Source organism: Colossoma macropomum, unplaced genomic scaffold (assembly GCF_904425465.1).
Source record: "Colossoma macropomum unplaced genomic scaffold, Colossoma_macropomum, whole genome shotgun sequence".
Taxonomy (NCBI): Eukaryota; Metazoa; Chordata; class Actinopteri; order Characiformes; family Serrasalmidae; genus Colossoma; species Colossoma macropomum.
The window spans coordinates 28,584,431-28,599,052 of record NW_023494807.1 but is presented as its reverse complement, the minus strand read 5'-3'; the positions used below and the strand labels follow the sequence as shown (position 1 = coordinate 28,599,052).

At 38.6% G+C, this 14,622-nt stretch overlaps 1 protein-coding gene across 1 annotated transcript in view; it reads right to left on the bottom strand.

Moving 5' to 3' along the window:
- LOC118796798 (collagen alpha-4(IV) chain-like) overlaps positions 1-14,622 on the bottom strand; it is a 60,887-nt gene that overhangs the window by 37,554 nt on the left and 8,711 nt on the right. Inside the window, 11 exon segments of the mRNA XM_036555908.1 lie at positions 1,376-1,417; positions 1,536-1,571; positions 1,710-1,772; positions 2,396-2,431; positions 4,289-4,351; positions 4,427-4,543; positions 6,119-6,163; positions 6,376-6,510; positions 8,161-8,232; positions 10,964-11,006; positions 12,806-12,958. Coding sequence (XP_036411801.1) covers positions 1,376-1,417; positions 1,536-1,571; positions 1,710-1,772; positions 2,396-2,431; positions 4,289-4,351; positions 4,427-4,543; positions 6,119-6,163; positions 6,376-6,510; positions 8,161-8,232; positions 10,964-11,006; positions 12,806-12,852 — 699 coding nt within the window. The 5' untranslated portion in view covers positions 12,853-12,958.

The window sequence follows — 14,622 nt, the reverse complement described above, 5'->3', positions numbered from 1 at the left end:
GGGACATATTACCCTATGGGGCTTCTTCCCCAAGTACACACACACACACACACACATTTTCTGAACCGCTTACTCTTTCCCCAAGTAACCCTACATATTTTATTAAATAAATGATAAATAATAATAGAGTAATAATAAATAATAGCACTTGTTCACAATCTCAACCCTGAAGCCCCCTGCACTGCGCAATCTGCTGTTTTCTTTATTGCAGCACCCCTGACTGAACTCTACACACCATTTATCCATTTTAATCACATGCCTGGTTTCTGAGCGCCACCTGGTGGCTGGATCATTCCTTTTCTGAAACAGCACACCCAAGAAATAGAAGTTCCAGGCCTGCAGTGCCACCTAGTGTTTACAGCCTGCCTAAACAGGTCCAGTTTAACATGAATAAAGAGGCCTGTTCTGACAAACCTTCACTACTCCACTGTTGCTGTGTATTAGAACTTACTACATACAGTATCAGAGCCCATCTGTTCCAATGTAGTTAACCCCTTAAAATCCCAGGTTTATTACATACTAAGGCTTATTATTCAGTAACCACAGGGACTTCAGGATGGAATGCCCACTAAAAGGGGACAGGACCTGCCCCAGGTGGAGGAGTTTAAGTATCTTGGGGTCTTGTTCACGAGTGATGAGAAGAGGGATCGTGACATTGGCCGCAGGCTGGGACAGGTGGCAGCAGTAATGCGGTCACTGTACCGGACTGTGGTAAAGAGGGAGTTGAGCCATAAGGTGAAGCTCTCTGTTTACCGGTCAGTCTACCTCCCAACCCCCACCTTCGGTCATGAGCTGTGGGTAATGGCCGAAAGAATGAGATCGCAAATACAAGCGGCGGAAATGAGCTTTCTTCCCAGGGTGGCTACTACTCTTCCACATTGAGAGGAGCCAGTTGAGGTGGTTCAGGCATCGGATCCGGATGCCTCCTGGACGCCTCCCGCTGGAAATGTACTAGGCACGACCACCTACTGGGACAAGACCCCGGGGTTGTCCTAGGACCCGCTGGAGGGATTTTATCTCCAAGTTGGCCTGGGAGCAGCTTGGGGTCCCCGGGAATGAGCTGGAGGAAGTTGCGGGGGACAGGGTCGCCTGGGATTCTCTGCTCTTCCAACTGCTACCGCGACCCTATCTGGACTAAGCGGTTAATGATGATGATGATGATGATGATGATACAGGGACTTCAACGCAAGCTGGCTGAGCTATTCTTAGATTACAGACGTGTGTAATAAAACTTTGGGCCCACCAGTGGGCTCTGACCATTTAAAGGTTTAAAGGAATAGTTGGACAAAAAAAAAATCATTTATCGTTTATTTGCATGCCTGAAACATCACGTACACGCCTGATTTCAGTCTCGTGGTGATTCCAGTTTGCTCACCTCTTCCCCTTTTGGTCCTGGAAGTGACAGACTGCTATCACCCTGAAAACAAAGTCACCGTGTTACAAGCGTGTTTGTGTGTTTATTTAACACAGTTTTTTGTTAAATGTACTTTATATGTTTGACAGAGTTCACTCCACTGACATTCAGATACACTTACAGGTGGTCCTTGTAACCCTGGAGGACCAGCAGGACCCTGTTGAAGGTAGGACAGAAAATAGCGTCATATCATATTAATGTTTCACTACTTCCCTGGAAAATGGAAGCAAACATCTTAAATTATGAAACTGTTGTCAGGCGGGGAAAATAAGAATGTGTGAAAATCTCATCTCACAATAAAGCCAGCTGGACCAGGCCAACCCCTAACTCCGGGGAGCCCATCAATGCCAGGAAATCCCTAAAAAAGAGAATACACAGTATAGAGTAAATGCACAGAAAGATAATATAATAATTAATTACTATTCATAAACAATGTGGCATTTGCATTCTGAATTTACAAGCTGATATTTAAAATACTGATTTGACTATGAATATTTTTACATATTTTATGTATTTTATTTTAATTTTATATTGCATTTATTTATATTATTATTTTTTATATTTATCAGATTTGTGGTGAAATTATGTGGGCGTAAAATAGGGTGAATACAGACTTTAATTATGTTTTTAATAACACAATAATCCACTATATTACTGTCAAATGTTTATTTAAAAAGAATTTAATACTACTACTACTACTACTACTACTACTACTAATAATAATAATAATAATAATATGACCATGACTTTTTAGTACTTTTTAAATAGTTTTATTATTATTAAAATACATGTTTACATTTACTTACATTATTATACTTTTAGATTTATGACATTTGTGTGGTGAAATAATGTGGGAAAAAGTCAAATTAATTTTAAGGTAAATATAAGCTTTGATTAGATTTTATTAATACCATGATTTAACATTTTAATAATTTTTATATCATGACCTGAAGTCTTGGAAAGGATGAAACAGAAACTTACAGGTAGGCCAGGAGAACCAGGTAGACCAGGGTTTCCCTGTTAGAAGATCACAGATGTAGGAATACAGTTTTTTTAAATCTCACATTTATTACACATTACATAATTAAACAGTAGAATTTAATATGGCTATTTGTCATGAAAACAGTTTGGAATGATTTAGCCCTCATTCTGCATGTCTTCTGTAGCTGGTAGAGAATTAATGTCACTCAGTGTTTAAAACCAATGTGGCGAAGACTCCACAAACCACTTCCAAGGACTGTGTGTTGTGTTTTTTATCCTCAAGCTTTTTAGACATTCTGCGGGCGTTCACTTCAACCGAATCATACTAAACTGAGATTTCAAAAACGTCTGTATAATTAAATGACAGAGACGTAAACAGAGTCATTCCGAGTGATTTGTTGTGAAATGCTCCATTTTAGAGAAACTTACAGAGTCGGAATTGTTCACAGTGGTGGTGATAGGAAACAGACCTAAAAGCTCCCTCACAGAAAGTTATTACATGAAATAGTTATGAATACACTGCCTGATGTCTGAGACACTGTTTTATGAAAGTTTTGAGAAGATTCTTGTCTAACATATTAAAATCCATTCATGGTGGAGAGTTTTTTTTAAGGTTAGCACTATTTTACCACCATCAACACTACATAGAAAAACTCAAAAGACGTGTGTAGGTTCACTGGTGGTTTTGGATAGTAAATAACATGCCTACATGTGTGTTGTAGTCATCCCTCGTTCCTATCACCACCATTGTGACCACCACAAAGTTCTCTACAATTTATCATTTCACATCAAATCACTCTGAATGAATTAAAAATTAAAGTATGTAGAAATTTGGAAAAAGTTGGTGGAATTTTCTTTTTAATCATGGCTAAATTGTTGTTCAGTGACAGACAGTTACAGTCTTGTAAAATCCCTCCAAAACATAAGGATTAGAGAAGTTTGGATAAGAAGGACTTTAGATAGAGTCCGGCAGATTACAGGCATGCATTAATAACCAGGGGTGGATGAAGTATAATCCCTCTGTAGCAAAATTAGAAATACTCCTGACAAAATATTCTTAAGTACAAGTAATCTATATATCTCTACTTGCTTGTGAATTTACATAAATATCAAATGTGAATTTTATTACAGATTTTGTTCAATTATTAATCACGGACAAGTTCTATTAAGGAGACCTGTGTGGCTGCAGATATGAAATACTGAGCTATTTATTTCTGCAGTCACACAGGTATCCTTAAGGCTGGCTTTAAACTGTGAAACTTTCATGCAACTAGTTGCATGCTGTAAGTTGCATGCAACTTAATTTTGGTGGCAACTTAATCTTGGCAGTTACACGAAGCAATTCAAAAACAACAAGTCTCGTGCAACACATGATCACTGCACTAGTTAGCCAAATTATCAACTCAATATTTTTTAATACAAAGAATTGTTCTCGCTATATAAAGTCAAGTGATTTGACTTTATATAGACCTTATATAGTTGAAATCAAACTACCAACCTTACGTAAAGCTGATTGGGATCTCATTTTCAACCACCCACTGAATCAATTTTTTGATTTATTAAATTAATCCAGTGAATTCAATCATTTGAAACCATGTCATTCAAAGTGGTCACGCGACACGCAATCTGCGATCTGTGTTTTGATTGGTTGTTTCATGAAACATCCTGCAACATCCTGGTTGTTTCATGAAACATCCTGCAATTCACTTATTTTAAAGTCAGTTGCAGGAGACTTCATACTATGCAACCCAAGTGCAATTTTGTTTCATGTAGGTTTCAAGCAACTAAAGTTGCATGCAAGTACAAGTACTTCTGTACATCAACTCAGGCAGATCTTAAGAAGAATATAACCTGTTAAAAACAAGTGAAATTCATAGATTGAACTCAACGTACTGGAGGTCCTCCTTTGGATACAAGTGTTGGCTCCCCCTTCATTCCTTTAGGACCAGGCTGGCCCTAAGCAGGTGAAAGGTAAGGTAAATTATACTGCTGGATTTACAGTAATTAAGTAAAAAATGCAAATATACTCACCTGAGGTCCAGGTATTCCATTAATCCCGGGCAGCCCAGGAAAGCCAGGATCCCCACGAGTCCCATTACAGCCATCTAGACCAGGTGGGCCCGGAAGACCTCCAGCACCAACATGTCCCTAACACACACACATGCACATCATACACACACACACACTTAACATGATACACTTTGTTAGATATAGTACTAGTATTAGTTGGGCTGCCATGACCTTCTTAAAGGGCCCATGTCCCACATTTTTCTTGCATTTTATTTGTTCCCTCATATCAACTTATGACATTTGTGTAGTTTTATGTACCAAAAACAGTCATAATTCATTTCCACATTAACCTTTACTAATGTTTCCGTATCCCTTAGAATTAAACAGGCTGTTTTTTGTCATGGTGCTGTTAAGACTGGTACATGTCAATAAGCTCTGCTCTGATTGGCCGTCCTGTAATGTGCATCATTCATAAAGCAGTGCAATCTGAAACACTCCTTATAACCTCAACACGAAAGGGCAAGGCTAAACAGCGATAGCAGCAAGCAAGCAAAGTTTATTTATATAGCGCTTTTTACAACAGGCATTGTCACAAAGCAGCTTTACAGAAAAATCAGCATTGAAGAAAGAAATCCGGGTCCAAACCCCCATGAGCAAGCTAGTGGCAACACTGGCATGGAAGAACTCCCTAAGAGTAAGAGGAAGAAACCTTGAGAGGGACCAAGACTCAAAAGGGGAACCCATCCTCCTCTGGTCAACACCGGATAGCAAACAGTGTCAGTATTAAGTATTATAGTACAAAACGGGGAAAAACAGGTGGAGCAACGGTAAATTGGATTAGGTTGAGTTTATGCAGCAGCAGCAGCATCACTGGAAGGGTCTGTTCATGAGGGTGAGGTTTGCACAGCGTTGTACAGCATGAAGTTCAAAGGTGGTCAAGCTGGTCCAGAAGGCTGGCGAGCAGTGGGCATCCGATCAAGGCAGAGTGACCAGTATGTTTTGAAACTTTAGCAAAGTTTTACTTAAAAAAAGTGAGAAAAATAGGTATTTCCATGATATGGGCTCTTTAATGAATTATTTTCCACATCATTTCAATACAGCAGCCTTACATTTTATCATGAATGGACCAAGAGAAATGTTCCAAAAGTGTTTGAAATAAAATCTCTTTATATTAACTAAATACTAAGAGTGCTTGCAGAGTTACCATTTTGGAGATACAGGGTTTTTTTGAGCGGCCATGATTTTTAAATGCTCCTCCTGTTCTCTCCTACGGTAAGAAACTGAGCCTGATGGACGCACACGTTTATATACATTTATATACATGTTTTGCCACAATATATATACTTTTACAAAAAGTTGGTGGAGATATTTTTGCAGCTGATTACATATTCCGTTCAATTTACTAAAGTCTGAGTCTCCTAAAGTCTCCTTTTAATAATGGCAGCAGACACAGTGATTGAGGCTATACAGGGTTCGTTATTGTTCATGTAAGTCCATTTTTATTGTTTGACCTTTTTAAAGCTTAATTAAACTTATTACTTGATTAATCGTCAAAATAATTGGTAGATATCTTATTTACTAATATAATCAATAGCGACAACCCTTGTAATTAGTTTGTACATTATGCAGAGAACAGCAGGAAGAGCTCATATTCATTGTGTTCATATAGAGCCTGTGTTGATTTTGTCGATGATGGATACTGTTGATACTTACATCGACACCATTTGCTCCGGAAAAACCCGGAACACCAGTGCTCCCCTCAGGAAAGAAAGATCAACGGTTAGCAACAGTTACTCAACAATGTTTCCCTACAATTAACCAGAAAAATCAGCATCAAACCATTCTGAATGACTAATTTCATCTCATTGATTGAATTTTAAAGAAATATTGAAAAATCGGTGGACTGTCCCTTTATTCCCTACAGAACATTATTGTCTGTGATAACTGGTTATTGTAATTGACTCTCTTACTCTGTCTCCCGGAGGCCCCTCCAGCCCAGGCTCTCCCTGGTTTCCCCGTCTGCCCTTTTCCCCTGGCTGTCCTGGTGGTCCACGTGGCCCTGACTCACCCTGAGGGCCCTGAATGCCCAGACTGCCAGGAGCCCCCTGTACAAAGCAGAAGAGCAATCAGCCCTGTTAGAACCAAATCTCTCATATTGAATGCATTACAGAGAACAAAAATAAACAGCCTGCCAGGAAAAAATGGTTCAAATGAGTCAAATGATTGAACATGGATGAATTACGCTGAATATGAATACAATCATGACCAAAAAAAGTCACTCTAGGCCTTTAGAAGCTCTAAATACATCACACACTGTAGTGTAGAGTAACCACTTTTTATATTACTGTACTTTTTACAGCATAAGCACAGAGTGAGAATAACTTGCTTTAGCAGTCTTGCTTTAAGGAACATGAGGGTATAACTAAAAACAATTTGATTAACTGATTTAAAGGAACAATATGTAATACTGACAACCAGTGTTTAAAATGGGTACTGCAGTCCAAATTCAAAATATTGGAGAGAGTTGTCTGCCCCCACCCCTCCTACCCAGACTCGAAGTCAACGCAGGTTGCCAGGTTAAGGACAAGCTAAAAAGAAGTGCCATTATCAACTAATTTACACAGAAAAGTGTACATTGTTTCACTAAAATGTCTACTTAGTAATCTAACGCTACTGAAATTTGACCACATACACTAATTTAGTCACAAAACAGAATAAACTCCTTTAAAACATTTATATGGTTTCTATTAGGTAAGACAGATAAACAGCTAGTAGTGAGGTGTGGGCATGAGTAACGTTACTCAGAATTCATATGCAGACTGACTTGATTAGGACTTGGGACTTTACTTAAGACTTGTGCATACAGACTCGGAACTCGACTGTCTTGACTTGAGACCTGACTCGGGACTCAACACAGAGCTCGAGTGTCATGATTTGAGACTTTTGTTACTTGCAACTCAACACAAATCGCTTTGTACATTGAGTACAAGAGCATGGCCCAATCCTATGTCTTATTTTAACCCCTACCCCTTGTTTTCGAGCGTCATCTTGCTCCTTGGAACTGAGTTACAAAGGGTAGTGGTTGAAATCTTCCCCTATGAAATGGGACCCTCAAATAAAAAAGGGCATTACTTTAACAGGCTACTAGCGCTGCTCTGTAGGTGACCCTGCCCGTCTGCAGTGACAGCAGAGGAGGGTAAAGTTCAGCTCCTCACTGCTGGGCTTTAGTTACATTAAGGGAATCATATGCCTTCAAAGGGGGGAGGGCAATTATTTATTATTGCCCACCTCTAATCCTTCAGTTACATTCTGGCGCCTGAATGCTGCACCATTTAAGGTGGAACGGGAAATTTAGCCAGTTAGCTACTGAGACATTAGCACATTATTAGTGATTTTTAAGCTTGTTATGAGGAAAAGGACCATAATACACTGAAACGACATTAAACTAAGATAATACAGTGGTTATCATAATTTTTAACAGAGAAAATTCTCACATTTGTGGGTTTCTTTGGTCGCTCGCACAGCCATTTTGCCAGTTTTTCTTTTTTCCTCATATCACTCTGTTTGGAGTCTCTGAAAAACCTGTTTGGAGGGCCATGTAGCCCTAATACTTCGCCCTACCCCTCTATCTCAACAAGAATTGGGACACCCTACCCCTAGATGTAAACGCGCAAAATGGAGGGGTAGGGCTAAGTGGTAGGGGTGAGGGGTGAAATGGGATTGGGCCCATGATCCGTATGAGAGTATGTTCATACCCGTGCTCCTTTAGCTGGATGGCACCTGCACACTGAACAGTCTCTGCCATTACACGGCTCCAGAGCTTCACCCTGAAAAATATAAACCAAATAAGGAAAAGCTTGAGAAAGAGAGCACGAAAGAGCAAGAGTCATCCAGACCTGCAATCACTGTAAAAATCATTTTGTGTTTTACCTTAAAACCAGTAAATAACCTGGTTGCCTTAACATTTTGATTTCACTAAACATCAGAATGGTTGTTTTTCATTGGAATTACATGGAATAAAATCTCAACACATTAACATACATTTAAGTTAAATGATCCACATCATGTAAAACTGAATTTTCCTCCTTAATTTTTGGAAACAATGTCAATGTTTTAGAACCTACCATTCACTCTGCAGTTCATTTATGGAAATTAAGCTGCAAAAAGTTGCCTGTTTTGAATTCATTGTTTTTGTGAAGTCATGAAAAGCCAAATCATTTGCATATTTCCATCTACTTAGCCTACAGCAGCTTAGCTCCGCCTTCGTCTTGAAGCCATAAGAAGTGTTTAAATCCAAACTGCTTTTTGCATGAAGCACAATACAGAATAGCCAATCACAACCGAGCTTGTTTACATATTTCAGTCTCAAAGGAGCTGTAACACAAGCAGCTTGTTTATTAATTATTACTATTTTTGATACACAAAACCACACAAACATCATCAATGGTCTTCGACAAAAATTATATAAAAATTCGAGAAAAAAATGCAAGATATGGACCCTTTAAAAATGTTTTTCCTTCTCTTGAAAGGTCATCATTTTATAAATATAAAGTTTTCTTACTACAATCATGATATATTTCCAGCAATGACTGTGTTGATGTAATGTCTTTTATATGTAAGTATATTCATGTTCGGTGCAGTTTAAAGCTGTTTCTGGATATAACCCTAAAAGCCTGATAGTATTGCTTAACAAGTGGCGGCCCACACATCGCCCTTGATCTTTTGATTCACCCACACGGTCAGTAGGCTGTTGACGGGGGAAGTCTTTGTATGTTCTCTAACCCTAACAGACAGAAGTAAGTGGTAACCTGACAGTTTTGTGGGAAAACGTCCGATTTCACACCTGCGATGATAAAACACTTCAGTGAGAACATTAAGAACCGGCCTATCAGTCCTGATTTTACACCAAATTCCTGCACCACATTCCTCCCCCAGCGTGCTCTCATAAACATTGAGAATGTTCACCAAAATGTTTGGCAAATATTTGGATACTCTGGATCTGTTTCAGAGACGAAGACACTCCTCCGTGCACAGCTGGTGGTGATGTTCCAGTAATGCATCCAGAAACTGCTAACGACATGCATGAAATCACACTAACACCACTACATCACTAATCGAGAGACGCTAATCGAGAGACGCTAACCAGTGTGCAGATACACAGTCACTCTGATTTTATATATCATTTATAAACCTCATATCTCCAAAATGGTAACTTTACAGGAGAAGAAAAAAAACTCTTAACCTTTAATAGAGGTCAATGTCAAAAGAATTTATTCCAAATAATTCTGGAGTATTTCTATTGGTATATTCATTAGGAAATCATGACGCAATATAAAAGGCATTTCAAATTTTGACAAAAAATAAAAAATTATAAGATTTTGTACTCATAATGAAGAACACTCACACATTTACACAAATGAGGGTAACATACACCTAGGTATTTTATATATATATATATATATGTGTGTGTGTGTGTGTGTGTGTATATATATATATATATATATATATATATGCTTAACAAAGCTAAAAATCTATTTGATTTTCATTAACTTCCTTACAACTTAAGAATGTTTTGGAGATTACAAGGTTTTGTATGTAATGTGATACAATGCAGTGTGTGTGTGTGTGTGTGTGTGTGTGTGTGTGTGTGTGTGTGTGTGTTCACAAAATAGTTATAACAAATATAATAATCATATGCTGACACAAAACCACTCATGTAGATCACTGCAGCTGTTAACATGACCATCCACAAATCCATCTATGGATTTATGCGAAATGTATATGCTACATTTGTATGATGTTAGTTGAGGACTTGCAATAAAATTAAAACAAACAAAGTGTTGCTGAATGTTTTCTGCTTGTATCTTTGGTCTTTTTTGTGTATCTGTGGTTAAAATTTGGTAATTTCATGACTGTCTAATTTTGCAGGACTTTTGGAGGCAGTGAAACACAGAGCAGTGTTAAAGTTTCTAACCCAACCATCATTAGCTTAGCCAAAACGCAACAAAACGCTCACAAACACCACAGAACAGGCTTCATTTTGGCTTTCTGTCACTCCAACATCAGTCACTTGACTTCTGCTCAACTTGTTTGAGCAGAGCAGCAGTTAGTCAGAATCAAGCCTGTCCTGCTGGCTAAGCTAAAGTTAAGTTAGTGGATCAGGCTACAGATTCAAACCCCACAGAACAGGTTTAATTTTGCCCTTTCTCTCTCTTCAGCAGCGTTACACCATTATTCACTCCCTCAGATATGAATCCTTATCATCTAAGCGGTGTCAGTGCTTTAGTTAGCCAGAATCCAACACATTCTTTGGTAAGCAAAGCTGTTATTATAGTAGCAAAGCTAATGCTACCCAGCTGCTACCTGAGCAACATTGTTTAACATTTAGCAGTTGTTAGATAGATGCTTTGACACTGAATGGTGCACTGTGTTCACTTATTTGGTGACCATGTCAGCAAACTATTCTTTTTGTTTTTTTTTATTTTGAAATAATGCAGGACGACATGGCAAAAAGGCGTCATAAATGTTTTTTTACGTCATAAAGGAGAGAATACTCACCGCACTGACCTGCTGCTCTGAAACATACAGCAGAGAAACCCACCTGCCTCAGAAAATCAAAACATTCATTCATTTTCTTTCACTGCTGTTTGACACAAGATTATTGCGCTTGAAGACGCAGGAATGTAGCACAGAGCTAAGCAGTTTACTGACCCTCAACAACAGTAAACTTTATGGACACACATGCAAAAAGTAACTCAGCTCTCCTCTAATAAAGATCAAAATTACTGATTAGCAGTTAGCAGTAAAACCAGTTGACTGTATTATGACAAGATCATCCAGATCTCATAGTACTAGTAATATGCCTTATTATATCTGGCATTAAAGGGCCCATATCCTGCATTTATCTTGTATTTTAGTTTAGTAATAGTCCACTCATTACATGTGCGATGTTTTAATATACCAGGCATTCAGAACTCATTTTTAGCTGACCTCTCTTTATCCTTTAGAATTAAACAGGCTGTTTTTGTTACTGTGCCTTTAAGGCTGATATATATGTAAGTAAGCTCTCCTCTGATTGGCTGCCCTGTATCATTCAAAAAGCAGCCCAGGATGAAAAATTCTTAGAACTTCTTGGTGAGTGGGCGGGGCTAAACTGCTCTAAGGCTGGGCCTAAACTCCATGAATTTTGCCCGATTTAAACCCCGATACGCCCCTTGTAACAAATGTCCAAAGTCTGAAGCGTTTGTAAGCGACTGATGGCGCAGATGATCTGGTAGTGTGAGAGGAGCAGCGAGTGAATCATTAGCCCTCCGATCGAACTCTGAAGTGATCAAAGGCCCTCCGATATGATCAAACCTGTTTGATATTTACGACTCAAAACGTTCACAAGTCCTGCAGTGTGAGATGGTCAGAGATTTACTCAATGAGGAATTCAAACAGCCAATCAGAGAGGTAGGAAGGAGGAGAAAAAGGTGAAGAAACACGCATTACATGAGTGGATCAGACACAGCAGTGCTGCTGTGGGAGTGTGTAACAGAGTGGACCACCACCACGTCAGTGTTACTGCAGTGCTGAGAATGATCCACCACACAAATAGTACCTGCTCTGTGAGGGTCCATGGGGGTCCTGACCACTGAAGAACAGGGTAAAAGGGGGCTAACAAAGTATGCAGAGAAACAGATGGACTACAGTCTGTAACTGTAGAACTACAAAGTGCACCTATATAGTAAGTGGAGCTGATAAAGTGGACAAAGAGCGTAGAAACAAGGAGGTGGTCATAATGTTATGCCTGATTGGAGTATGTAAATATGCTGGCTTTTGTGACATCACAAAAACAGTAAATTCAAAAACGTCAGTTTTTGCAGCTTTAATGTGTAGATTTTATGGACTGGGGAGTCAATAGTACGGTTTAAAATGTCTATGTACCACATCAAGCTCTTTTATTTCAAAACCATGAGGAAAATTGGATTTTCAGTGATATGAGCCCTTTAATGGATCTGCAAAATTTGTTAAATTTTTCCAATCTGATTTCTCCTAATATTAAAAAGGCCAACAGGCCAGCCAACGTGACTTTCACAGGTCTGCATTCACAATAATGTTAAGTTAACAAAGTAGCCAATGTGTTTATGGATATGGATGGACATTCACTGAAAAGAACTTGTTTATTATAAATTAGACTGTAAAATATTCACTTAAAATACATATAAAAAGCCTAATATGTCTGTAGCTTAATTTATTGCCAGTTGATGCTAATTTTTGTATAAATAATCATTTTTTCCATAAACTTACTTGCCCTCATAATGACCCGGATGATGTATTTGTTTACACACTCACAATAAACAGATGCATTAAGTCTACAGTTCTGATTTACAGTACATACAGTAAGTGTGTAGGACTTACCAGACAGTGAGGATTAGCCATCTAACCCCAAAGGTCAACAGCCTCATAGTTTAGGCTGAATGGCTGAACCTCTCTCTCTCCTAATTCCTTCCTTCTTTGATAGGTGAGCGTCTCCTTGCATCAGTGTTTCAGCCGGACACCAGTGAAGAACAGCTGTATCCAAAAACACACATAATATAGAATAACAGAATAACAAATCTAGAGTTATATAAAATACTTCAATTTAAATGATTCAGCCATAGTAATGAGGCAAGTCTAAGACAAAGCTTGTCTTTTTTTTTAGGCTATTAGATGTAGTGCTTTAAGTCAAATCAAGTCTAAGTTTATTTATATAGCGCTTTTTACAACAGGTGTTGTCACAAAGCAGCTTTACAGAAAAATCCAGGTCCGAGCCCCCATGAGCGTTGCCAATGGCGACAGCGGCAAGGAAAAACTCCCTAAGAGCAAGAGGAAGGAACCTTGAGAGGAACCAAGACTCAAAAGGGGAACCCATCCTCCTCTGGTCAACACCGGAAAGCAAACAGTGTTAGTATAAAATATTAGAATACAAAACGGGGAAAACAGGTGGAGCGATGGTTAATTAGATTAGTTTGAGTTTATGCAGCAGCAGCAGCAGCATCAGGAGGGTCAGTTCATGCAGGTGAGGTTTGCACAGCTTTGTACAGCATGAAAATTCATGGTGGTCAAAACGGTGCAGATCAGCCAACAGACATGGAGCTCTGATGACTCTAGCAGCTCTGGTGGCTCCCATGTGGCGACTCAGGCAGACGTCGCTCAGGGGCTCAAATAAAGGGAGGGAAAGCGAGAGAGAGAGAGAGCGAGAGAGAGAGAGAGAGAGAGAGAAATTGATTAACAGGACAGGTCCGTTTATAGATATTTTTTTACTAGATATTAGTGAGTTAATAGTGCAACAACTAATATTAGCAAAATGCTTGTGCAACCAGATAAGTCTAGTTTTTATTTATTTATTTTTTATATTATGTTTATTAAATTTTTCTCAGCATGACAAGCATACACCATACACACGTAACAAAAAACAAACAAACCAAAAAAAAATAAACAAAACAAAAAAAAACCACAACCCCAGCTTACATACACAAATATTTATGCTGACCAACATATCAAAATGCCACAGTAAACTATACAAGTGCTCTCACCAGAATACTTGAGAGATCTGACCCAATATACAGCAGAAAAGGTTCCCAAGTATCGTAGAAGACATTTGTTTTTGAACGTAACAGGTGTGTGAAGTAATCTAGAGATACATGTTCCAAATCAGCTCTGTGCCAGCTTACTATAGAGTATTTTATCTGTTATCCATTGTAATAAAATACATTTCCTTGCACAGAATGTTAAAACATTGCAGAGTTTTTTCTTAAAGTTGTCAGAAATATAATTATTTGGCAACCCAAGCAATAAAAACAATGGGTCTATCCTTACATCGGTTCCGAAAATCTTGTACAGTTCCTGTGCGATCTCCCCCCAAATTTTTTTTAATTCTGTAACAAGTCCACAGACAATGGGTGAGGCTACCCACCTCCACTTTACATTTAGGACACATAGGAGAAAAACCCTCTTTAAATTTACTACGGTGACTTGGAGATGTATGCGCTCTGTGTAAGATTTTAAACTGGATAGCTTTTGCTTTATTACTTATACTGATAGAGTTTGCGTTCTTCCAAACCTTGTTCCACACATCCTCCTCTATCTCTATATCAAGTTCAGTTTCCCAAACCTTCCTCAAATAATGAGTGTTAGCGTCGGAATATTCTCTTAATATATTATAAAAGAAGCTAGTAGATCTATTCTGTTTGGGC